Source organism: Pezoporus occidentalis, unplaced genomic scaffold (assembly GCF_034315485.1).
Source record: "Pezoporus occidentalis ecotype Australia unplaced genomic scaffold, CSIRO_AGI_Poc_V1 ctg80, whole genome shotgun sequence".
NCBI classification, from domain to species: Eukaryota; Metazoa; Chordata; class Aves; order Psittaciformes; family Psittacidae; genus Pezoporus; species Pezoporus occidentalis.
The window spans coordinates 860061-886980 of NW_026916159.1; the positions used below are offsets into that span (position 1 = coordinate 860061).

General features: G+C 42.1%; 1 protein-coding gene and 1 long non-coding RNA gene across 6 annotated transcripts in view; one reads left to right on the forward strand and one right to left on the reverse strand.

The window, feature by feature from the left end:
- Positions 1-6998: 6998 nt before the first annotated feature.
- On the reverse strand, positions 6999-9984 carry LOC134155904 (uncharacterized). Its single transcript, XR_009961767.1, has 2 exons — positions 9787-9984; positions 6999-8409 (listed from the first exon to the last, which is right to left on the reverse strand). It is a non-coding gene; the product is annotated as an uncharacterized LOC134155904 (long non-coding RNA).
- The window catches only part of RBMS3 (RNA binding motif single stranded interacting protein 3), a 729877-nt gene continuing 711383 nt past the window's right edge, over positions 8427-26920 (forward strand). For 3 of the 5 annotated variants that reach the window (XM_062603531.1, XM_062603532.1, XM_062603535.1), the window contains exons 1-2: positions 8669-8827; positions 9265-9455. In XM_062603531.1, the coding sequence (XP_062459515.1) occupies position 8827; positions 9265-9455 (192 nt within the window). In that variant the 5' untranslated portion in view covers positions 8669-8826. Of the gene's footprint in view, positions 8586-8668; positions 8828-9264; positions 9456-26920 lie in introns of those variants that run through there. The other 2 variants (XM_062603533.1, XM_062603534.1) reach the window with 2 other exon arrangements.

A 26920-nucleotide genomic window follows, 5' to 3' on the forward strand; every position in this document is an offset into this window, starting at 1 on the left:
CGGTGCTGGGGATGGCACAGGGAGGTGTTCACTGCCTAACTTGAGCAACACACCTGCCTTGATCCAGGAATTTTACTTCTGGTTACATGACCGGCACCACTGTAAAGTTACAGACATGCCATGAGTACTAAAAGTTATGAATTGTGCTTTCTTGTAGCAAAGGAGTAGTAACATCTCTGAAGTTAACTGACCCCTACCGACTGTTAAAATTATGAACTACTTCATTGTCAATTAAAGTGCCCAAGAAAGGAAACAGACAAACACAGTCTAACATCTACACGATGTCTGGCATCTTGTTTGTTTGGTCTTAAATCGTGTTATCTTACTTTGATGACATTGCTGGAAATAGATTTGATTGTATCTGCAGCAGTGTATTGGGTTTTTTTTGCTGAGCACCACTTAGAACTAGATTTTTGAAATATTACGTCTTATTCAGGCACAATTTTGAGCTCTGCTTTTTCTGCAAGCAAATGATAAAACATACAGATGTGCATACAACAACTGTATTTGCTAACTGAATACAAACTAAGAACAAATGGGCTTTTACAGATGTAAATTGTATTTATCACTCTCACAAGTGACAGTGATAAATAAGCACACACCCCAGTGATTTGCATGCAGGAAGTGGAAGTTTAGACTTGAGTGCTTTTTGAGACCTTACATGTCACATCCTGTTGACAGCATATTTGACCTGAGAATATCAGCTTTTTAATCAAAACATTTCCTTACAACTTCAGTTTATTTTCTTTATAGCCATTACCATGTCTATTTATTTTTCATCTGTCATCAAAGCGTCTATCTTTGAATGGCTAGACTGACTGTTGTCTTTTGCTGAGCTATTGCTAATATGCTGGCAGGCATTGCAATTCAAGTACATTTGCCTCATTTTGGGCCTAATCTTACTCATTTTGAAATTGCTGGGCATCTTTCTGTTGGCTTTTTGATTGTACACTCCTTGGGGCAGGGATGTGTGTTCCATTGTTTCTTGGGAGTGCAGAACCACTGATGGTGTCCAAGAAATACTAGTAGACAATAACCTATTCTTTCAAGAAACAAAAGGACAGCGTTTTTTTTTGAAGCATTCATCTTTCATCTCTCTTGAGTTTGCCATTCAAAGTCAGAAAACTGCTTGCAGGGCTTTTCACTTTCATCATTTTCCTGGATTTTTGCATCTTATAGTCTTCTCATGCAGCCTCATTATTTTGCTTCATACTCAGTGTTCAAGTGTCTGGTTTTAAGTCAGACACTTTTGTGGGGAGAAAAATTAAACAAAAAAAAATTTTTTGTGTTATTTTTGGAAAATTTACGATATCCCACTCCGCAAACGTTTCTTTAATTTTTTTTTTATTTTTATCCCTGTATCATCCTGCAAAAGCAGAACTAGTGAAAATGTAGCCTCTACAGCTAAAGGGACATTCCTCCAAAGTATGCATTTGTTACAATTATTTGTTGAATTTATTTTTTTTTTTTTTGAAAAGGGAAGTTCAGGATTTTGTGTTTCTCCTTCATTCCACCTTGTAGTTGTAGTATTGTCCTCAAAACAGGTTTATCCTAGGCAAAGACAGCAATGTCAGACTCTTTCCCAATGATTAATTGAAGTGGTGAAGACTATACTGTTTAAATACATACTCTGACTCTCTGAGTTCAGCCAGTTGCAGACTAAGACCTGAATATAGTGGACAAAAGTGTAAAACCCTAAACTCAAGTCCCAGCAGTTGAAGAGTAATTGATAATGCACATACTTGTTATCATTTTGGTTTAGTTTTAAGATGTAATGAATTATATTTATGCTTACACATACTTTGTTTCTTTAATTTATGCTTAACATACTTTTCTTTTTACTCTAACAAATCTGGTGAATTGCAATGCATTTCCAATCTTCAGGAGGAACAAGGAGAGAATGGGGCACATCCCAGCAGGGCCAGCAAGTGAAGAGAACTTGGAAGAAGTAGTCAAATTGAGCAGTATGCATTAATTTAAAGATGAAAAGCAGGAACATTGTAAGAAAGTGGTTGTGTGCGTATTGTTTACACAGATACTACCAAAGGGATTAGTCATCTATTTTCATCATCAAGAAAATTCTCCAGACTGCAGTTGTGACAGTTTTAAACAAAACCCATCACCCCAGCTCCAAACTGTATTTGCATATGTATATATGCAGCCTGCTACAAAAAAAGAAGGTGCTATTAGCACACTGAGCCCTTATGCTTCTCTCTACTATAAGGGACAGAAGCAGTGAGAAGAGATTGGGAGAAAAAAATGGAAAACAAAAGCAATGAAGAAATGGATCAGAGGAGCTAAACACCCAACTGCTGTGGGCATTCTCCTTACCCTATGGCATGTTTCAGCTCCCGGGATGTTTCTCTAGGATCCCACTGGGCATATCAGATATAAAGGCATGTAGGAACACTGCTCAGCATTCAAAATCAGACAGGAGTTAATGCTCCTAAGACCTGCACTAGCTCCTACACAAATCTCCCCTGCACTTTACACACCAGGTCAGCTGGTGAAGCAAAAATGCCCAAGGGCTAAACTCATATCTTCCTTGTCTCTTTCTCTCTCTCTTTATGGGACTGTGAACCTCAGTGGACCAGTCCTTGCACACTGACCTTTGGCTGCTGCTGGAGATATTCTATCCCTTTTACAGAGCATTTTCATGCCTTTGCTCTTGAAGGTTTAATCTCTCTGGCAATGAAGACTTGGCATCCATTAAGAAATTATATAGGCCAATTATTTTCCCCTTATTTTAAGGCATCTGCCTTTTGTTTATCTGTTTCTAAGAAATTATTACAAAGACAAATTACTTTTTTCCCCATTTTCTAAATTAAGTGAACTCAGTGGAGATTTTTCTTTCCAAAAAAAAAGAAAACTAGGTCAAATTTTTCAATGTGGCACAGACCCAGGCTTACTCCAGGAACGGAGAAGACTGCAGCATCACCCAGTGAAATACAGAGGTTTTCAGACTGTGTGAAACAAACATCTATGTAGCTGCATGGCCTGCCCATTTGCCTCAGAGCTGCATTTCCTCTCTTTGAGTCCACTAGTTTGGGCCTTCTGTCCACCCAGTGATGTTCTGACTAACCATGAGCCCAGACCGACTCTGAGAAAAGTCAGGAGAAATAGCTGCTTTTTCTACCTCACAAGTACAGGGAAAGAAAACCTTTCCTGCAGTACAAACACGTAACATGTTCAAATCATGACACTGCTTTGGAAGGTGAGTGCAGAGTCTGCATGGCCATCAGAAGGAAAAATGAAGGTCTGGCTATGGCCAGAATAGATTTTCTTGTCAGTTATGTAGAATATAAGGTACAATGAGCTATGCTCACATTTAAAAGTCATCAAGCCTAACAATTCTATTTCAGTGTCTTTCTAGAAGAGGAGCTACAGGAGCTCAGGAGATCTTCCAAGGGTTAAAGGATTTTTTTGTTCCAAAAAGAGGAATGGAGGTAAGTCTTTAAAAGGCATAGAAATTATCACTCAAGGCTTGAGTTGTGCAGCCATTTTTTGTGGTTTCAGTACTTGTTAGCAAAAATGTTAGAATGCAGGGGAGAACTGACACCAAATTGTGGGTGGAAAGCTAGAAATCAAGATGCTTTTGAAAATGCAGCTTGTCGTGTATCCATTTTCATGTTGGACTGTGTAGAAAATGGTGGAATGCAGACAGTATTTTCAGCTTTTACTATCTAAGAATATCTGCAGCCTGTCTTCATATCCCTGTGCAACATAATTCTTTTAGGATAGCATTTATTAAGCATATACAATTATAGACTTCCTGAGGCAGAAAATACCTGCATAGAAAGATCTCAAAAGCTAGAGGAGCCCCCAAGTTACCAAATGTTTGTATATTGGCAATAAAGCTCCTTATAGAACCAACGCAGAGATTGACGGGTGGAAAAATGACTCAATGAACATCAGTGTTAGCCACTTTGAAATGTATAGTACAGAGAGAATTATCAATAAGCTCATGGTCTTCATGAGAAAGCAACTGTTTGCAAGTCTCAAGCAAGAAATGACATAAACTAAAATGCAAGCTGATAGATGCAGTTTTGAGTGAGCCTCAAGGAGCTTGTATTGACAACAAACCTTTGATTAGAATTGTCTAAGGGTGGTTAAAGGTCAAAATTATTCAAATGTTGAGTGCAGTGGGTAGGTAAATCCTGAGCCAACAGGTATGTGAGGCAGCAGAAAGCCAAATGCTTCATCTCTTCATCAATTACAGCTGTGTTTTTATAAAAGTTGTATATATCCCCCTGTCCTGGGTTCAGCAGTAGCAGTCATTTTTCTTCTCCTTGGTAGCTGGTGCAGTGCAGTGTTTTGACTTTCGGCTTGGGAACAGAGCTGATAACAATGATGTTTTGGTTTGGCCAAGGACTCTGTGAGTCTCATGCTCTGCCAGGGAGGAGGGGAAGCTGGAAGGAAGCAGAGACAGGACACCTGACCCAAGCTAGCCTAAGATGAATTTTATACCACAGCACGTCATGCCCAGGAGGTAACTGGGAGTCAGAAGGGCTGGGACTGCAGGGTTGGAGGAGGTATGGATTGGTGCTTGGTCAGGCTGGGGGGGCGAGTTATCGGTCGGCTGGTGGTGAGGTGATGTATTCTCTTCCCTTGTTATTTCCTTTATCATTGTTATTACTGGTGGTAGCAGCAGTGATTTGTGTTATACCTTAGTTACTAAACTGTTCGTATCTCAACCCGTGGGAGTTGCATTCTTTTTGATTCTCCTCTCCGTCCCTCCGGGAGTTGGGGGAGGGCAAGAAGGGGCGAGCTGGGGGAGTGAGTGAACAAGCTGGCTGGCTGGGTTTAAACCATGACACCCGCTAACTGCTAATAGCTGGTTTTGAACATTTGACATGCAACATCTTCAGTTTATCGACATTAACATAAACATACTTGAGAAGGACCTAAAAATATCTTTGAACAAGAATTGTTGTGTAAGTAAATATCAGTACATGATGTAGTTAATCTCTGAGCAGTTAACGATTCATAAGAAAAAGTGACAAATTGCTAAATGAAACAAATGACTGAAAGAAGAGACTATGAAAAGGGCATAAATGTTCTGTTTAATCTGCCACTGAACTACTTTATGATCTTAAGCAAATCTTTTAATTTGTGTATGTATTCTCACCATTTTTAGCCTTACTAATTAGGAGTACAGAGGATTCCTCTGCCATGTGGCTTGCACAGGATGTTGTGCTATTGTCTGATCATAACCAAGGGTAAGAATGCAAAAATTACACTGGATTCTAGAAGAATCAATCTCTGACCCCTTCCATCAAATTGTTCCAATTCTCAGCCTTTAATTAAATTCATAATGTCATCACTCCCTAATTTTTATTTATTTGAGACATGAAGAATGTCATTGGTCTTGGAAGGTTTTCCTTTTGCATTTTAGAATGCTAACGTCTCTGGAATCTATTTAGTCACGTACACTTCTTCTACAGTACAACCAACAACTGAAAAATATGAGGGAGCATGGAGCGTGTGTTAATGAGTTGTATAGTATTGATTTCACCAGCAACACGTTAATGCTGTTTCTCTTGAAAAATGAACAATAGATCTGGGCTCAGAAACTCTTAATGAATGTTGTGTATCGTAATAGACAGTCCATATTCAGTAATGTACTTTATTAGTCTATACAGAAACTACATGCTTTTATATGGACTATATATATATATACACACTCTTTTACCATAGTGAACATGAGTGAAGGATCCATGCTCATTTTTCTTCAATCTGTCAGCACTTCTGGAAAGCATCCAACACAAAAATGTTGTTTTCTTATGAACAAGGCCTTCCCAATGTGGATTGACTTGCCCTCCAGTGAGGCTTCCTGGCTTCTGCTTCTCAATGGGTTGTCTCTGAAGACAGTTGCCATGTGATACAGGAGTCTGGGTCACCATTCTTCCACCTCACCTCCAGATACTATTCAGTGGACTTAACAATTTGAGTTCAGTATGTGTTAGTACTGTTAGTTGAGGGTACTGAAACCTTTTCATTACGCAATCCCAATCAACTGTTCAGCTCTGTGGCTTGTTGCATTATTGTGGTCTGTAGTCCCACTCTTCTCTAAGTGCTTACCAAAAATAATTCAGGGTAAAAGCTCATGTGCTTCTGCCTGGATGTGAGGAACCTGATACTTGAGGACCACTCAGGAGACTGGAAGGAGGTCATATTTCTTATCTCCTCAGCCTGCTGGTTCAGATTTCATTTTCCTGTACAATTTGTTAGTTCTCCTAGATTTGTAGTTCCTGTGTGTATCTTAAAGTATGCTTGGCATGAAGACCATTATTTCTCTCACAGAAATTTGTGATGTTTATTCAGATCTGTACCTTAGCCTGACAAAACATGTTCAACTTAGGACTCTTTTGAAATCCATTGGAAACAGCAGCTGGGCAGAAACCTGGTTTGTGCAGAGGACAACTGGGAGCACACTGTTGTGCTGAATTATTTGTAATCATTTTATTGTTGCAATAGTATTGTAAATCTTCTGCAGCACACAAAAAATAAAGATGAGGAAAAGAGAAGAAAGAAAGGGAATTTGGAAATTCAGAAGCCAAATGCAAATCTTTTTACTGACTTTCATATAATCATTCTATAGACTTTCATATAGCCTGCCCTTCTCTTTGTATGTATAATTATGTTCACTCAAGCCATCTAAGGAGTTTCTACTGGTTTGGGGGGTTAAACTCCCTAGGATTAGGAGAGCTTTCTGAGTCAAGGGCCCCCACTTCTGGAATTATTTTTCCTTGGTTCTCTGCCAGTGTCCAGCTCCAGTAAGCTTCACAGCACATGGTGAAATGTTCGTATTTGGGTTAGCTTTAGTCTATTTTTAGATAGTTTAGGTTTGCTTTGAATTTTACTTTACATATCTGGAGATGGTAGATTGGGAATTGTTTTCTAACAGGATTATTTAGTGTTACCCATCACGGGAAGGTTTCTAAGTCATTTATCAGTAATTTTCTAAGTAAATGTGCACTGCAGTGAATGAACATGAATATGAACAGTATTTTTATTTGCACTTTTATCTTGCCATTTTCCAAACTAAAATACTGGAAGTTCTTTGACTCAAACTGGAAAAGCTCTTGAGCACAGAATTTTGTTCCTTGTGTGTTTTGCTGTGTGTATAGGGAGGTGGTGACTGCACAGGGGGACTGACAGAGGGGTGGCTTGTTGTCTATGTGGGTTCATTGCTTTTCTGCAGCAAAGTCCATCTTTGTACGTGTTCCACAGCACTTGGAATGCAAACAGATCACTCCAAAAGTGACTACCTGCAATCAGGGCTGTTTTTTACTAGTGAAGCTAGAACTATATATGTATCCAGGATGTTCATATCGTTCCACCCCCAAAAGTAGACTACATTTAAATGATTGTAAATAAATGATTGTGAGTAGTCTAAAGTATCTGTATCTGATTATAACCTTTAATAGTCAGGGCTTGATTGTCTTTTTATTTCTCTCAATTTTGAACATGGATGCTGGTAGTTTCAGTAGAAATGCTTCTTATTAGTACCAAACTGAGAAGACAGCAGGGCCCGCAAGTATGTGACATGTTTTGAGAATATTAATAAAGGATCTTTTGAGAGGCGTATTTTAAAAATTGGTGTGTGACAAAAACCTTTTTTTCTATTGTGAGATTAGCCCTTTCCCTTTGCCCAAATACATTGTTGCAGTAAGATCTGTTCAGGTTCCTGCAATAACAATCTTGCTGGGGAATAACAGAACCCAAGGTGAGGAATAAAAGGGCACCATGTAATACCCGATAGTCACCAGCTTCCTGAAATACCCCCCCCGAGACAGGTTCTTTCCTGGCATAGCATAGACAAGCTCCTCAGGATGTGGCCCAGTATTCCTGTGGAGCAGGTAGCTGCTATCAGAGAGGTCAGCATTTATAGTAGGTAGATCAGGTATATATATCTTGACACTGCAGGCTCTAGGTAGATGTTTCCAGTTAACTTTCAAAGCAGCTGCTCCTCAGGACAATGTGGTGTTATATTTAGAAGTGCAGACTGGTCACCTGATGGTGTCCTGATTTGAGAGCGATCAGGTCTACGCTCACCATTCATCTTTTCAAAAGGAAAAGGGGAACAGCTGAAGATTTGGCTTGGCTCTGATGCCACTGAGGAAATTCTTGTTTTGTTGTAGAATACTCTTAATGAGATTGCATTTTTCCCTACCATGTCCAACTTCAGTCTGACAAAGAAGCTAATGCAAGGAAGAAAACAATCGTGTGCCACGACTGATGTAGCAGCTTACACACGATTTCTTTTTTCCCTTTTCTCTCTTCCATTTGTGTTGATAAAATCGCAGAGCCGGCGGCTGGTACTGATGTAGATTTTCAGCCTGGATTTGCTTTTGTTTTTCTCCTTACTCCAGTTCTCCTTGTGCAGTGCTGCGTGGCGCTGGCAGCCTGAGAGAGAGGGAGCTCCAGTCACACACATGCCCTCAGCCCGCGGAGAGGAGATTAACATCGCGGAGCCCACGTTTGCAATAGCGGGTGGTGCTGGGGGGAGGCGAGGGGAAAATAAAATAAAAGCAGCAGTCGGGTAAATGCTCGTCTCTTCTCGCCACCAGCACCTTGCACAGGTCTGAAACCGCTTGTTTTGCTTTGCTGTATTGCGCTTGCCTGGGATGTGGAGAGGGGAGGGGGAGGGGAGGAAGGGGGAGGTTTAACTTTTACTTGACATTACCGGGTTATTGTCACTTCCCCCGTGTAAAAACCCGGGGGTTCCCCAGCGCCCCCACCCCTGCCCGGGCTCGGCTCCCTTCGGTGAACTTTGTTCACAGACACCACGGCTCGTCCGGGCCTGGGACAGGGATAGCGCAAAGTAAATAACCGCCACGGTTAGACCGGGGCCGGGAGTTGATCTTCGGTGGCAGAGATCTGCTTACTTAGCGTTTGCCGTTGCGGGGCGATTGAAGGCCGCCGTGCCAAGGGCACGCGCGCACACGCACACACACGCGCGCACACGCACACACACAGACACACGCAGGCACACTCTTACACACGCACGCTGGATACAAAAGTCTGGAGGATCTAGGGTAGAATTGCAGCCGCCGGATCGGTGCAGCGGCAGCGGCCAGAGCCATGCGTGTCACGGCCTCCTGAGGGGGAAAGGGAAGGAAGGAAAGAAGGAAGGAAGGACGGGAAAAAAAAAAAAAAAAAGGAAAGAAGGACGGAAAAAAAGAAAAGAGGGAGAAAGGAAAGCACAAGAAGGACGCGGGGTGGTGGAAAGTGTTCGCCTGCTTTTGTCTCGCAATACAGTGAACTGGAAGATGGAGATGGATGTTAAGGGAGTTTCTCCGTGCCAGGAGCCCATCCCCCCGGCGGCGGGGTCTGGCGGCTGCCCGCACCAGCGCCCGCACCACCGCGATGGGCAGCCCGCGGAGCCGGCCCCCGCCACCGACAGCGGCCACCCGGAGCGGAGGCACGGCAGCGAGAAAGAGGACAAAAAGGTAGGTCCGCTCCGCCGCCGGCCGGCCGGCGCCGCGCCCGCCGGAGGGGCCGGCTGCCCGGGGCCGCGCTCGGCGGGGCGGAGGGTATGGAGGGGGCGGCGGGCCCGCTGCCGACCGGCCGCGGCCACGCCGCCGCGGGCAGCCCCGCGCCGCCCTTTGTCAGCGCGGCGGCGGGAGGCGGGGGGGCGGCGGCGGAGGTTGTCTGAGGACACGGGGTAGGGGGGGAAGAGCGGGGCTGCCGCCGCGGGGCCCGGGGCTCGGGGCATTTTTCCGTCCGCCCTGCGAGAGCGGCGCCGCGGGCGGCGGCCCAGGTGCGGTCGCGAAAGTTTACCTCACTTCGAGGGGCCGGCGCCGGCAGGGCCGCGGGTCCCCTCCCCTGAGCTCGGCTTTCGCCCAGCGGCCGGTCTCCCCAGGAGGCAGCCCGGGCGCCGTGTCCCTCCAGCCCTGCTGTGTCATTGTGGACCGGGAACGGCTGGTCGCCGCCGAGTGGAAGGAAACCTGTGGGTGAGGGAGTTCAGCGAGAAATGGGTCAGATCGCATCCCTTTGGTGCGGATGTGTCTGCTGCTGGGAGTATCGGAAAGTGGGAAGGATGGCATAGAAAAAGGTTGCCATTAAGATAATGTCAGGGCAGAGCATCGAGCAGTGCTTTTGTCTGTGGGCACTGTCTTTATTTCCATTCGTTTTTCTCGGCATGGGTTTACCGAACCGAAGCCGAGGAATTCTGCTGTGTCTGTAGGTCCGTAATAGACAGAGACTGGTAAATGTAAGTTTCATCGTAATTGTTGCAAGGAGGGAGCAGTGTGTGCCAGCCTGTGAACCCAGTCCGTTTATCCGAGTAATTCTCCGAATGGACAGATACCCCAAACCTAGCATAGATGAAAAAAAGAAATGTTGTCATGTACTGTTTTTGAGCTGTGTTTCTTCAACTAGTTTTACTATAGTTTGGTTTTGCTACAAATGTGTAAGAGAACAGCAACACAATGAAGGAATGCAAGCTAGCAACGGAATAATTTAACCCAAGAAGTATGTCACACCACATACTTGCATGACCACAGTTGCAATTATCATGAGAAATACAAGGTATTTTGAAAATGATGGCTCTCTCTAACTGGAGAGCCTATGTTTGTAGTATTTACCTCCCACGCTTTCAGGTTTGTTACTGTTTGGTAAAATCTGTGCTATTGTTTAAATTAAAATCAAGCATCAATGACTGATCATTTGAACAGGGCCTGTGCAGTTTAATAAGGTGGATGCAAGGGCTTTAGTTTTGAACCGATAACTGTTGATTTACATATTGTGACAGATGAACAGAGAATTTCATCTTCCTTGAGTTTATGAATATTTCATTCTGTCGTGACTGCATGTGACTTTACAGCTCTAAATGATTCCTGTGTGTGATTGTTTCTAGGATCCCTTTTCGTGCTTCATGTTATTGCAAATGCTTTTATTTCAAAATAACACAAAAGTAGAGTCAAGGTGGCCTTTTACACATGAGCTGCTTGTGCTAGTAGTGCCTTGAGCATTTCCAAACCCTGCCTTCAGCAGAAATCCATGCTCAATAGTTACTTTCTGATGTGCCACACAGTCTGTCTAATGCTTTACCAATCATGGACATGAGGAAGGCAAACAAGGTACAGCTGAAGGTGAATGAACACTAGAGAAGGCCTGATTCTCTGTGGTGTGGCTGATTAACTTGTTTTGATAATTCAGTATTGCACTGGTTTATTCTTTATCTGCCAGCATTTTCTGGACATAGAAACAAAAGTACTACCTTCTTTTTTGTCCTAGTTGTAGCCATGCTAAAGTACTGTGATATATTCCTTTATTTTCAAATCCACTATCAGCTTCTCCAGGCTTGCCATTGCCAAGGTGGTTGCAATGACTAGCCTGTATTTTTGGGAAGTGCTGTAATATTTCAAACCTCCCTAAATGTATGCATCTTTTCTGGATGCTGTCCCAGGATGACCAGTACTTCTTATTAGTGCAGAAGTATTTCAGATATCTGGTAAGATAGTGGCACCAGAAATGTGATGAGAAGGGGAAAACCCATTAAAACCATAGCAATCGCACTCCTGTGAAAAAAAACCCAACATTCCAACCAGAAAACAAAACTCAAGTATTGCTGGAAGCGTCGTCTAAGAACTTTCTAAAGGGATTGAAATAACAGTACCACTGTTTATTTGACCCTTACACAAATGTCAGAGGTGCACTGATGCATCCTAGAAGTGTAAGCGCTCTACATAGAAATTGTGAAGGACATTATAGAACCTGATTTCCTGACAAGTGCATACTTATGAGTAACTAAAGGTTAAGATTTTACCTCTCACGATTCCACTGTCAGGACTTACTTTTTGGGATCACGCTTCAATTACAAGAAGTCTTATATTGTATCATTGAGCTCCATTTCCTGTGGAGGTAAAAAGTTTTGCTTCCATCTAAATGGAGTGAAGTCAAACTTATGCTCTAATAAAGCTATTTCTTTTTTTCTTGTCACTGCCTCCAAAAGGAACTTTGCTGAATTAACCAAATAAAGTATTTCCCAAATTCTGTGGAATTTCAGTAGAAGGTACTGGTACTGCCATAGTGTCAATTATGTGGATATTGGAGGGTATTTTTCTGCTGTATGTTCATTTTTTATTTGCCTTTTAACATCAATAAAATCATGAAATGTGTGCAGAATTTGAAATATATCCCAGTACCTTCAGCTGGGCTGCTGACATGCTGGAATCTATGCTTAAGTGCTTTGTTGGAGGAAGACCTAGGTTACCTCCCATATATCTTTCTGTGTTGAAACCATCTCTGAGCAATGTATGAGAAGAGAAATTATGAAGATTGACTTTATAATTTATTAAGGATATAGCACTTGGTGCTTTAAAGTATAGCTTCCATTTAGGTGGGTGAAAATTAAGCAGAAATAGCAGAATGTAATATTGAGAAAACAGTTGATACTGGTTTTTCCTCTTAAAGCAAAACACATCAGAAAATGTTTTTCAACACTCCTATAATGTTTGATGTTATTTTAGTTGAAAGCATGTAGGTCTGACCTTATATACAGCAGCCTGTTGACGTTCTTGAGTATGGCAAAGTGGGTGACTGGGGGACAGAACAACATGCAGCCCTTGGCATCACAATTTTTTGCCAGTTGGAGGTGCAGCGGATTCCAGTGACATGTTGTGCAGGTGGGTTATCACACCATTTTGCCACTCCATGACTTTGTGTAAAGGGACACACACCCACAGATTTTATGAGGATTCTTTCCAGTTTCTATTGGAATGTTAGCATCTTTGCAAGGATCGGTGTAGGGAGCACTTTGAGAGCTGAAGGCAGCTCTGCAATTCCTTTGCAGGCTGGGGACTGTGGGTGACATTTTCCCAGGGGTGGTAACAGGCCCTTGGCTACAGCCAGTGTGTTATGGTGTTTCCATCTCTGAAGTACTGTGAAGCCCCCAAGTCCTCCAAAACTTGGTCCTCAGTGTGCATTTGGTAACATAGCATTGCTACCCAAATATTTTGTTTTCTTTCTTTATTTTGTTTTCTGCTGAGGAAAGCCTCTGTATACCTGGGGTTCGCACAAATGATTTAGCACAAATGATTTACAAGCACACCCAGAGCTTTCACTTCAGGCCTACATTCCAGATACAACCCCCTGTGAAATAGTTCCAAGGTGAAGAACTTTCTGTGTATTTACATGGAAATGAGCACACCAGGTTACAGCAAAAGCAAGCCTATCTATCTGGGCTGGGTACATTGTATTCTGGTTCAAAATCCACTTGCAAGTGTTTGATGTACGAGTTCTGAAGTACTTTGTGGGTTTATTTGTGTGTTATTTCCCACAATGCTCACTTGTGATATTGCTATCTGAGAGTGGTAATCAGGTGTGAGCTTCTAGGTGGGAAAAGCTGAATGCTTTGGGGAAAGACAGTTGGTATAACAGGGCAATTCTGTTCTGCTGTACATGTGATCTGATCTAATTGGTTGTCTCTCAAAGCCGACTGCTAGTGTATTTACAGGACTACTGCTATCAAGGGTGTGGTGGTGGTTCACTTGTCCTCCACAAGCAGTATGTCAGGAAGAGTGGAAGACTCCTCAGGGGCAATTGTCTTTAATACTTTCTCTTTTGTAATTAGTTTTGTTTGTTTGGAAAGCCCTGTGTTACTGTGTGTTTACATTGAGAGGAGGCTTAAGAAATGCAGTTTATGCTTGAAGCAGATGGTGCGAAGCGTCTTTTTGGGGGTGGATCTTACGTGGAACCATAGGGTGTTCCATTGTGTACAGGAGAGTAGTTGTCAATCAGTGTCTTCTTCCTGGAGGTTTAGGTGTGTTTTCAGATAACCTGGATCCAGCCCATTGAGCAACTTGAAATTAAGAACCAAAAGCTTAAACCAAGATCAGGAATGGGTGTAAGGAACCAGTCTGGGGTGTGTGGGACAAATAAAGCAGATACAGCCAATGCTACCAGTTGCTGATGGTAGTAACTTGTGCTGATAATCATATAATATGCAACATCTTGTATTACCTGGAGTTTCCAAGTACTGAAGGCTTTGTGCCAGGTGTACTGTGGGCTATGGTCCTGCCAAGATGTAATGCAGGCATGAATAGTCAAGGTCAGGCCATTGTCTGCCTGGATGGACAAACCTGTAGCCACCCAGAGGTGGGAGAAAATTTTACTTGTGGCTGTTGCTATTCTGAGAGTTTGATGTCAGACAGAAATTCTAGTATCTCTTCAAAGTACGTAAAGAATTGGAGGATAATGGGTATTTATCTTGCTGCTAAGAATGTTTCAGGAATCATTCCTCAGCCCAGCAACTCTGTCTTTTTCAGGCCCACCTATTGTTCATTCTTAAGCTGCTCCTTTACTGTGTGGTGGGCTGTCATGATATTGGTATTGATATGCATAGTTCAGTGTCTTCCTGATGAAATGGCCTGAAAAAAAAAAGCTTATTCTGTGCAAGGAACCTGTTCTTCCTGAATTCCCAGGCCTGGTGGCTGGCTGGGTGCTGAGTCTGTCCCAAAGCCACAGACCCAGGACATGCTGGATCCCTCATATTCAGATATTTCTCCTGCAGACTCTCAGGTTGCAGCTCCAGGGCAAGCATTAATTTATGACAGTGTGGAGAGTCTCCCCTACACATCTACCTGGAATGGCTGCCCAGGGACACAGTGGCAGGTGCCTCTAGAAGGAAGGTTTTGGTCCTTCGGATTGCTGCTGTGGGCAGCAGAGCTATTAACCATGCCATTAACCCATTGCAAGGAGCAAGGCCCAAGGGCCATCTGCTTTGAGGAGAATAAATAAAAAGCTCAGATTAAAAAAAAAATCAAAAAGAGGAATTTCACTGTGAACTGAAAGCCTTGCTTTGCAGGCAGGTCTGCTTCTGCATTTCCATGCATTTAATGTACTCTGCCTCTCACACTTCTCTTGCCTTCTTATGAGAGAATCCTTAGATGAACCCAGGGTTGTGCCTTCATTACAAAAACAAGCAGATGAGAAGAATAGAAAGAAAAAAACTGTTAGTACCTCAACTGAAGGCAAGACTAATAAACTCATATTTTATTAGACATCAGAGAATCCATAAGGAGAAGAGATATTGGAATTAGGCCTCATAGTTTTCACAGCTCTGAAATTACTTTTTATCTCATACTCTGAGAATTCCTTTTACTGATATGGGAAAGAATCTTACCTTAAGTAAAGTAAATACACATTTGAAATGTATTTATTTATATAATTGCATAATGGCATGTTGAGAATATGGAATGTGGAGAATGAGGTCCAGCACTGGTTTTGTGTTAAAGCATAAAGTTGGAGAGAAAGGAATTGAGTTCTGTGCTTTGACTGTGTCTGTACTAAAACAACATACATGACAGTGCACATGAATCATTCTTTAAAATCTTATCCAATACTGAGACTTCTGAAAGAAGAATATGCTACTTAAAATAGTTCTCCCCTTAAATAAACTGCATGAGAAATGTTTGGGCAAAGAGCAAACAGCTGTTTAAATTTTTCAACCAACTGATCAATAAGTGGGTGAAGCTTGAAAAGCAATCACACTCTGGTTCCTGGGTTAAACATAGAAATATTCATTGTAATGCAGAGATTTCATGAAAAGTAAGTGCTATTTAGAGCTATTACAAAGTGAAATCATGTGCATATGTAGTTGATTTGGTAAAAAACCCAGGGACATAAACAATGAACATCATGGTTGGGAGCTAAACAACACTTGAGTCATCGGAAACAACCACAAATTTTGTATGTAGAAGACACAGAACTGCCTCTCTGGCTAAAGGCAAGTTCATCTTGGCTGCAGAAGGGTTGTGAGGATTCCTACTTGGAGGAAGATACAGCCCTGAAAAGGGCTTTGTTATCTCCTCTTGAGCAGCTGGGACATTGCCTTGACTCAGATGTAGTGGTATGTGCTGAGACTGGAAAGCAGTTTTATTCGGGACTGCACATGACAGCCCAGAGCTTGGCCAGTGCATGCCATATCCTTCCCACTTATGTAGAGCTTGTTCTCAAAAGCCCAGTATTCACAGGAATTGCTGTCCAAGGGTTGAGTGCCAGCTTGTAACCAATCTGAGGCTTCAAACAATGGATAATCAATGAAGCTAAAAAAGAACAATACCCATGTTGTTGCATGCTATTCCCAGTGTTTTGCTAGATGCTTACAGACCATCTCGATGTGTGGTAAAAGCTTACTGTGCCATACTGCATCTTTAGGGCACAGTAATTCTTACTATATCAAGGTTGATATTTATTTAATTGCTCAGGAAAGTATAGTTACTGACATGTGAAGAGGTTCAGCTTTAGTTTGGTTCCATATTTGGTTGTTCTCTGCTGAGCTGTGGCTGTGTTGCTCACACAGTGCCTGGGATTATTTCCCAGCAGCTTGTGCTAGGTGGATTTCTGTTTAGGACAAGAGGTAATGGGTATAAACTGGAACACAAGAGGTTCCACTTAAACTTGAGAAGAAACTTCTTCTCAGTGAGGGTGATGGAACACTGGAACAGGCTGCCCAGGGAGGTTGTGGAGTCTCCTTCCCTGGAGACATTCAAAACCCGCCTGGACACATTCCTGTGTAACATTATCTAGGTGTTCCTGCTCCGGCAGGGGGATTGGACTAGATGATCTTTTGAGGTCCCTTCCAATCTCTAGCATACTGTGATACTGTGATTTCTGTACTGACTAGCTGCCAGTATGGGTATAAAAAGTTGCACGCTCCCAGTAAGGTTATTGGTTTCTAACAACCTGTCTCTGAAAATGCCCCAATAGTAAAGAAAATGGGACTGCAGCTGTAAATAGGAAAATATGAAAACAGGAGCCCTGATAATAATTTCCATAAAAGTAGTGCCCAGATGAGGTTCTAATGTGATGTTTAAATATGTATAAGGAGAAAGGACAGATCTGAAAGATATTACAGATATTAACTACTCTACAGGAGCTTATTTCCTTCCTCACTCTTCATCCTTTCTTGATGGCTCTGGAATTATCCTCTGTCTATGAGGAAAACTTCTGTTTAGTTTCATTTCACCGCATCGCATTCTGAGCTGTAAGGGGAATACGAATTATTCCAGAAACTATAATAACCAGTGCATCTTAACTGGGATAAAACAAGACACAATTTGGCTCATAATATGGACAAGAACAGTCATGTATAAAATTTGTTAGACAGCCATGATTTACTAGAAATAGAGTAATTCGTCCATGCCTAAATGGCTTCTGCCATGTGTTTAAATACAGCTGTTATTTTCATTATACATTCTATTAAGTGAAGACCGGTCTTGTTATAGAAGCAGAATGGGAATAGTTTCCTTGACTGAAAAACAAGTGTTGGGTAAATAAAATCACAGACTCAAGACACAAAGGCTGGTTAATATACTTACTGTTCCCAAGCTTCTGAGTTCATTCCATTGAACACCTTGGCATGTAGTTTCAGAGTTTATTCTTTCCAACAAAGACATGTTACACAGGTTGTTCAAAGTAATAATGTGATCAACAACTGAAAATACTGCAGGGAGATAAAAAGAGTATTTCCTGGTTTAGTTCTAGACCTGCAGAGGGTTGTTATCACTGACTGGAGAATGAGAATAAAATGGTGTGGAACCTCTGCCTATTCTGTTAATATAGGTCTGTGTTAATTGATTTCAACAGGTGCCTCAAGCACCATTGACACCTCTTCTTCACTATTAACTAATGATGCTTGTCTCACTGGGATTAGGTCTGGATGGACACCAGCAACAAGTGGTGTACCTCAGGGATCTGTAATTGGGACCAGTACTCTTTAATATCTCCATCAGCGACATAGACAATGGGATTGAGTACACCCTCAGCGAGTTTGTAGGTGACATGAAGCTGAGTGGTGCAGTTGACACACCCAAGGGATGGGATGCCATCCAGATGGACTTTGACAGGCTCAAGAGGTGGGCCCATGTGAACCTCATGAGGTTTGATGGGGTCAGGTGTAGGGCTCTGTACCTGGGCTGGGGCAACCTCCAGTCTCAATACAGGCTGGGGATGAAGGGATTGGGAGTACCCCAGAGGAGAAGGACTTGGGGATACTGGTGGATGAAAGATTGGACATCAGCTGGCAATGTGGGCTTGCAGCCCAGAAGGCCAATTGTTTCTTGGGCTGCATCCAGAGGAGCGTGGCCAGCAAGTCAAGGGAAGTCAGTCTGCCCCCCTCTATGCTGCTGTGGTGAGACTGCGCCTGGAGTCCTCAGTACAGGGAAGACGTGGACCTGTTGGAGAGAGTCCAGAGGAGGGCCACAAAAATGATCAGAGGGATGGAACAGAAAGCCTGGAGAAGAGAAGACTCTGGGGGGACTTTATTGCGGTGTCTTAGTTCTTGAAAGGGGCCTATAAGAAAGATGGGGAGAGACTTTTTATCAGGGCCTGTTGCAATAGGACGAGGGGTTGTGGTTTTAAACTAAAAGAAGAGAGATTCAGGCTGAATGTGAGGAAAAAAATTCCTTACAATGAGAGTGGTAAAATACTGGAATAGGTACCCAGAGAGGTGGTGGATGCGCCATCCCTGGAGACATTCAAGGCCAGGCTGGATGTGGTTCTGGGCAACCTGATCTAGTTGAAGATGTCCCTGCTCATTGAAGGGGGGGTTAGACCAGATGAACACTGAAGGTCCCTTGCAAGCCATACTGTTCTATGATTCAGTTACTGAATCTATACTCATTTCCAGGAGCCCATGGCAGAGAATCTCCTTTTGGATCCAAACTAACATGCTCAAGGTAAGTCTCTGTGGAAAAGGAATCAAAGGGCTAGTACCTACCAAAGATAATTCTTGCAGCTGTAATATTTAGTAGTAATTTGGTATTAGCTATAGCGTAATAAATATGCCTTGTGCTTAGCTGAGAATTCAAAAAGAGCATGTTATTGCCTTAAGGTAGGTACCATGTGAATCAGACATAACACAGGAAGGATAACTGCAAGTTCTCACAGGTGGGCAGGTGAGCATGTTATGTACGAGCGGGATGTAAACTTCTGCTCTGAGGCTGAATTAGAGTGAAAGGCGGTGGCATGGAGGGCGGAGAGGGAGTCCTTCCTGGAAAGGTAATTGAAAGCAGCAACTTCTGAGTAGGACTGTAAGGAAGGATTTTGTAAGGTTTGCATTTTGACATGAAAGAAGTTTATGAAGTGTGTATTGGGTCCATCTGGAGTTAAGGAAGCACACAACAGAATTTCACAGAGTTCACGAAATGCTTATCTAGGCTTCACAGACATTATACAGTGCCCTGGTTAGCCATGTTAACTTTATTGAGTGTGCTTCAAGGACAGGCAGACTTTCAAAGTATGTGAAAGCCACTTTGAATAATTAATTGGCTCACTCCCTCCCACCTATTGCTTCATATCTAATAAAAGGCAACAGCAGGTCCTTGCCAAAGCCAACAGATGCAAAATACTTAGGTTAGTTGGATTTGGGGTATTACAGGCTAGAAAGGATATCCCCAAAAATCTTAGAAGTGAAACACTCCCCATTTTTTGTCCTGTCTCATTTTTCCCACGACTCTCATATGATGTGCTCTTAGAGTAAATATTCGCTGATCTGGTAAGTGATTTCAGGAAGATCAGTCCACTTTTTAGAGAAGAAGAAGAGTGTGTGTGTGTGTGTGTGTGTGTCTGAACTGATTTATAACTGGAAGCCTGTTTCGATTTTACTGTGTCAGGGAGACATGCTGAGATTTCCAAGTGCTAAACTGACTTTTGCCTTAAGAGGAGCAGCCACCATCCACACTATCATCTACGTCCATGCACATACAGTGTGACACAGGAAATGACACACTATTATCAGATAGCTGTTAAGATGGATGCAGGGAAATGGTGAGCTTGCTGGCATGACCTCAAAGACATCCACAGATGTTCTGTAGTCACTTAAGTGTGTGCAGTTAAAGTGTGTCTCTTGTGCACTTGGGGAAATTTTGGTGTAAACAGAGCACCTAAGTTTCAGGAGGCCATTAAGATATTTGTAGAGGGAGAAGAGAGGAAACCAGCAAGCTTAAAGTTAAGGAAAGCCATATAGGTTTTCAAGAGACCAAGAGGGGTAAGGCTGTAACAAAGGGTTCAATGTTCATCCCAAACCTGACTTTATCTGTCTCCCACATCAGGGAGGTGGCTAATGAAGTGGAAGCCCACTGTCACTATTGTGGTCTTATGCAAAGCACAGCCATGCTAGGCCTTAAAATAGGGACCAAATGTGCCAATTCTTGAACTTGTCAAGAGCACACATCCTGTGCAGAAGGTTAATCAGTTCTAAGAGAAGCCATGTGGAGGCTAGAGAGTCACAGGCGTTCAAGGTCAATGTGGCTCAGGGAATGTTTACAAGAAGGGTCATACCACAGGACTGTCATGAGGTAATCATCGAGACCTACATCAGAACTGGACACAACCAGTGCTGAGAAATGTTGCTCAGGGCAAGAACAAGGCTCTAGCTTCTCTGTCTGGTCTGTTCTCTCTGGTGCATGTTCTGCCTGTTGGTAAGGCTCACCAGCTTCCTCTCTTTAGGCAGTGTTCCATAGTCATGTTCTTTTGCATGATGTTGCATGCAGAACGTTACAAAGGTCTTCCTTACTAGCTGGTCAGGTGATGCAGTCACAGTTATACCCAACTGCTGCTGTTTTAGAGCTAGAGTTACTTCCTCACAATGGGCTGTTAAATCATGTTATCCCATGGACTGTGGCTTTATTCCTGGTAGCTTGTAACTACCAGGAATAATCTGTAGCGTAATGTTGTTGTAACATAATGTAATCTGTAATGCCCATGTTGTCATAACGTAATGTAATCTGTAATGCCGATATTGTCTGCACATACAAGCAAAACCCATGAAAAGATGTCATTCTGCAATGCCAGTCTGCATTTCTCAAATGCATATTATCTATGATCATATCATGATACCTCTTAGTCATACATCCACATCTAATGTTAATAACTGGAAGAGAGCAGAAGCCATTAGAATTACATAATCATAGATAACAGATGCTACTGTATGTTATTAAGAACTAGCAGTAGGAAGACACAGTGATGTAACAGTTAGCAAGTGCCTAAAGCATTACTCTCTTTGCTAATGCAGGCGACTTATTTCTCACCTATGCAAAGGAAAATTATAGATGAATCTGTCAAAGGTAGAACTTTCACCATTTTTAAGATGCAGGTCAGAGCAGTTGCACATGTTGACACACAGTTTTGTGGTATCAATAGTCTCAGCATGCATTGTGGTCCTCGCTTTGTTGTACATCTACATGTACATTAGTTCCTTACAAATGCTTTGGCAGACTCTCACAGCTACCCACAAGACAGTGAGGAGGAGTACAGGACTTCAACAGTCAGGGTCAGGACCTCTGAAGAGTGGTGTGGAGATTGCTGCAGAGAATTTCAAAGGTGGGGTACCAAATGATAAGTACAGAAATGAACTGTGCACCAAGCTTCTCTGTGCACAGAGAGACGGCCAGGTTGGGTGGGGCTTTTATCAACCTGGTCTAGTAGAGGGTGTCCTACCCATGGCAGGGGGGGGTGGAACTAGATAATCTCTAAGTTTTCTTCCAACCAGAACTGTTTTATGATTATATGACTCTGTGCAGAGTAAAGGCAGAAAATACAAAGCTCTGCTTCAATCCAAGGTTTGTTGTGTTGGTGTGTAAAATGATGAGGAAAAAGCATATGTGTAACAGTTAGGTAAGAATCATAAACCTCACATTTAAAAGCCAAAGCAACAGAAAATGCATAAATGCGGCAATAAGATCTAGTGATAAATTTTAAGTGCAAAGTTTAGGAAAAGAAGAATAAGGCAGTTTGTCATCTTCTGCTGTTGTTAGGAAGTGTGAAGGAATGGGACCTGCTTGTATGGCTTTAACTGAAGTAGCTGGGAGCACTTTCACCCTAGGTAAAATGATCTTCAGTTATTCTGTCTGTCCAGGTCATACTGGATGCCAGTACCATCACAAGGGACAAAGTGTCACCTCGGATCTGTAGTCAGTTACTGTCCCATCTCCTGATACCCTTCCAAACCAGTGCCAGTGTTTGCTAGCAATGCTGCTGTGGACTGGGGAACAGAGGACAGATACCTCACCCTTGACATGAGTATTACTGTAGTTCTCTGACAGCAGCTTTAGTGCTGCAGCATCAGAGCAGATGTGCAAGGGTCAAAAGGATTAGTAAGTTAAGAAATGTAAAAAAACCCACATAGTTTGAAAAAGTGCTTCACTATGCTAACAACATCTTTTGCTGACATCTAATTTTTCAGTTTGTACTAGGTTAAGGATTAATTTTGTATTTTACTAGCAAAAGAAGTTTACAACTTTTTCACAGGCACGTTATATTTTACCTTCTTGAAATGATTTATGACCAAGTAAAACTTGTTATGAGTAGAAGCTGTGCAGGAGGCAGTGGGGAGGTACAGACTGTTAAAAATAATCCAGAGGAAGGTGGATTAGTAGGCTCAGCTGAAGTAGTCAGATGTGCAGTGTCAGTGCTTTATCAGTTTAAAGAATTCTAATATTTACATACCTAGGAGAAGAACATGCTATAGCATGAATAGGAAATAGAAACTCACTTCTGTGCATTAGGCTCTTCAAGGTAGTAAGAGAACTGATTTTCCCAATTCTGGGAGTAAAAGAAGAATATTTTTGGAGAAAAAAAGAAGTAACATTGACAGGTTGCAATCTGAAATAAATATGGGAGTTTAAACTTCGCTAAACTAACAGTTTTACTGAGCTTGCACAGTCCAAAGCTTTCTCTATTCCACACAAAAGACAGAAACTCCCTTGATGAGATTTTGTTTGGGATTAGGAATTATCCTGCCTTGGAGCAGGAGAATGCTGTGGATTTTGCACTTTGTTCTTGTATGATTCTGCCCTGGAAAATGCTTTGATGCTTTTTAAAATGAAACAGCATCTAGACAGAGTTTTCAGATTCACCCAAACTCTAACAGTTGATACGAATTACCTGACGATTGCATAAAACAAATGCAACTGTAAATTACATTACTGCCTGCAGTCTCACAGTCTGGTGTGTTGCAGGATCAGATCTTGCAACGTCCAGCTTTTGAGGGGGAAGTACCATCTCTCTCTATGTATTTAAACACTGCTGCTACAATGAAACTTGCATCTTTATGTATTCGTGTGGCAGTAAGTATAATATTTTAACAGTGTAAAATTGTATTTATTTCCTACTTTATCAAAACCAGCCTTAGAGCTCAGTACAAGTATGCTAGGGATGTGGTATCTAACCTGAACCTAGTTTTGGTAGTAGATAGTTCATATAAAATGGTAGCATAATAACTGAACAACGGTTTGAAGCACCTTAAAAAGAAAATATATTTTACGGTTGAAACCATGAGCAAACTTGTATGTTTAAAGTGGTATTTCATTCGAATATAGTATTTCAAATTCCAAGTAGTGTCTTTTTTCCATGTAGAAGGGATGTGTAACAATGTCAGATGTTGCTGTTGATATGGAGCCGTAGCCTGCACAACACATTTATAAGAGCAGAATCCTTTGTCCTCTCACTCCTGCAGGAGCATCGGTTTGAAGAGAACACATCTGTAATAGATTCAGGTTGCTTTTTTATCAGCAGCTGATGGTGACACTCTTATGAAAGGGCTGAATCCTCATACCTACAAATACATTTGTCAACAAAATACGAGCATGTGAGACAACAGTTCAGTCACATCTCGCTTTCATTTTTTCTCTTTTGTGCTAGGGCGTAACTTCCAACTGTCAGCTCTTTCAGCTGAGTGTCAGCCTTTTTGTAATTGCTGCAGTGTGTCAACCCCTTTTAAATTACCATATGTTAGCTGTTTACTATATTGGCTGGAAGCATGCGCGTTTGATTCTTCCCCTTTGCCTTACCTGTGTTGCTCTTGGTGAAGGCCAGGTGACTATTTTAGCTGATAATTCAGCCACTGGCAGGAATGCCCGAGGTGGATTCTGTGTGGCTATGCTGAGTCCAAGAAAGTCACTCCATTGTAGAACCTGACAGTGGGAAGAAAGGGGGTGGGTGGTGGATGTGCTTGGCAGGCTGGCTAGTGAGCAGACAGACTTACAAACTTAATCCCTTCCTTCCTTGCCTGAATTTAGACAACCAGGAGACAATTACACTATAGGTTGTATATGTCTGTGGGAATTTGCTCCTGAGGATACCCGGCTAACAGAAGCAGAAGAACCTGTTTGCCCTAGTGTCTGCCTGAGTTTTTGACTATCACTATAGGATGTTAGCACCTTGCAGATGTTTAAAAATGTTGCAATAACCCTGTTTTTGCCCATCCTCATCGATAAAAAGATGAATGGCAAAGGGCGCATGGCAAACCTAGTGTTAATGGTAATGTGCCAGTATGTGTCTGGATTTGGACTGCGTCTGGTGACCAGTTCCTGACTGTGAACCAGATTTTGCTGGCATTTTTCTGTGTCTGACATCCAATTTGGACCTGTACTGTAGAGGGAAACAGTAGTAAGCTAGTAACAGAGTGCCAGATAGTAAGAGGATGACAAGTCTTTTCCAGTTTTGTGTGAATGTTATTGAATGAGCAGTCAGTGTGCTAGGGGCCAGTGAGCCAACAAATATGTTCAGCGTTCCCAGAAAATAGTCTTCAGAATAGTAGGAGGTGTGATTGTGAAGGGGAGGCACTTGAAAGCTATAGATAGTGGAGTTAGGCAGGGAAAGGGAGCTGTCAGGAAGGAGTTTTGAAGCTAAATGGGGGTCTGTGTAAGCTTTTCCCACAGCAGCTCTTCCCACCCAGTTAGTAAGCCCCACTGGTGTGGAGCAGCCAAGGTCAGGAGGCTGCCGGCGTGTTTCCGTATGAGAAAAGAGGAATGAAGGTTATAGGGAAGTGTCAAGGGGACATACACCTGGGGTGGATGCAAAGAAGCCTTACAAGCGGCATCTCTGCCAGGAGTGCAGCTTTAGTGAAGACCAGGACTGGCTGCGTGTGTTTCAGCGGCTTTCACTAAGCCTTCGCATAGGGTGAAAGTGAGGTCTCTGAGGCTGAGCTGTCTGGCGTTCTCTCCTCATATATTAGATGTATTATTTACCAATTTTGAAAATGATTCAGTAGGGGGTAACTGGTGTTCTGAGATCATGATGACTCTAGTCAGCTTTCCAGAGAGTACAGCAATTACCGTGTGAATAGAGGTGAATGTGACAGACAGGCTGGGTGTCTGTTCTCTCTAGCCTAAGCATTAGTTTTCTTGTGTTTATGTTCACACCGCTTCTCTGTGATTAGCCTCGGTGGAAACACCAGCATGAGGGTCCTGTTGGCAGCAACAACTTAATAGGCAACATGGATGGGGGTAGATGTTCTTCTGTCTTTTTCATTTTTAATTAAATAAGGCAAAATACACAATAAGTCAGATTTGCATGAAAATTTATATGCATGCATAATAGATCTTAATGTTAATGCGGGAAATTACTTTCTTTCAACTCAGTGGCCTGTAGGTTTGATTTCTAGAATTATTTGCTTCTTTGTAACTTTCAGTAAGTTTCTATTGCAAAATAGTGCCTCTAAATTCCTTGTGAAATACTCAAGCACTTTGTATTCTCGTAGATAAGGACATTGCATTCTATTGGAAAGTACTTTTTATTAAAACCCATTGGCAGCTTTTCGATAAATTCTGCTTTTTTTTTCCCTCTGTGAAATGTATTATTATGAGTACAATGATGAATGCTATCATTAAGAAATACCATGCATTTAATAGCCATAATTTAAAACTCCTATTCCACAAGCAAATGTGTATGTATGTCTGTGTGTGTAAAAGCCAGTTTCCATTGGATTTTTGAATGCAGCCACATCTTGGAATGAACTAGCAAATATCCTTTGTTTAATATTAACAATGCTTGCATTAGATATTTTCAGAATTAATTTTTATAGCAGATTTCATTATATCTCTGTTGTGTTCTGGGTACAATAGGGCAGCTCACTTGCAGCTGAATTAAAATCCATGGTTTAATAGCAGTTTGACTTGCCTAGGCAATAAACTATCTCCAGTAAATGGAGGTGCTATCAAGATAAAACATGTTAAGTTAATACTGTAACAAATCCCTGTGTTGCTGATGGAAAATATTCCAGAAGAATTACTCCTGCTATGCATGGGGCTTCATGAATTTCAGGATAATAGAGATTACTATCTCCGAGCGCTCTGCTGAAATATACCCTTTTCCAAAGCACTGTCTGAATTCTTCTTAGAAGTCCTTGTGGATCAGAAACTGGCTCTGGCCTAACTATGCTTTTATTTGCTCTGCTGTAACAAAAGGTATGATTTTAACCTGACTTTAGGAATTTGGTGAAAAATCCTGTGTGGATACACTTAATTCAGTTAAACCTAGCTAATACAAATTTAATATGCATGGGTAATTTATAGTTATAAGCTAAGCTAACAGAGTACATTTTTAACTGTTTACCTAAATCAGTTTTTAAACAGAGAAGGAAAAACTTTCATATAGTACAAGATTGAGAAGATTGGGACTGTTTACCTTGGAGACGAAATGAATCAGATGAATCAGAAGTGAGATGATGAAAGGTTACAGACAATGAAGGTGTAGGCTTTACAGAGCAAGAAACGCTATTCTACCGTCAGGGAAGAACAAGGAGCATTCACAGAAGCTTAGAAGTGGTGAAGTCAAAAGTAAGCACAAAGAAATGCTCTGCCATGCAGTGAACTAGTTCCAGATGGAACTCACTGTTGCTGGGTATCTCTGGGGGCAAGAGTCTAACAGGACTCCAGAGGACCAGAGCTACATACAGGGTGGTCTTAGGCTCGACTTAACTGAAAGGGGAAGCTTAAGTGAAGGAGAAAGAAGGACCTCTGCGTCTCGGTGGTGCAAGAGCATGCTGATGCTTCAAAAGATCAGCCCTCATGTGGACACTCACCTGTTTATGTAGATAACAGAGGTATCCAATTGCAATGGTAGGGATTAAAAACCAAAAAAGAATGGTTGAAAAGGTAAATGCCTGCTTGGTGCAAGCTGCTCTGCT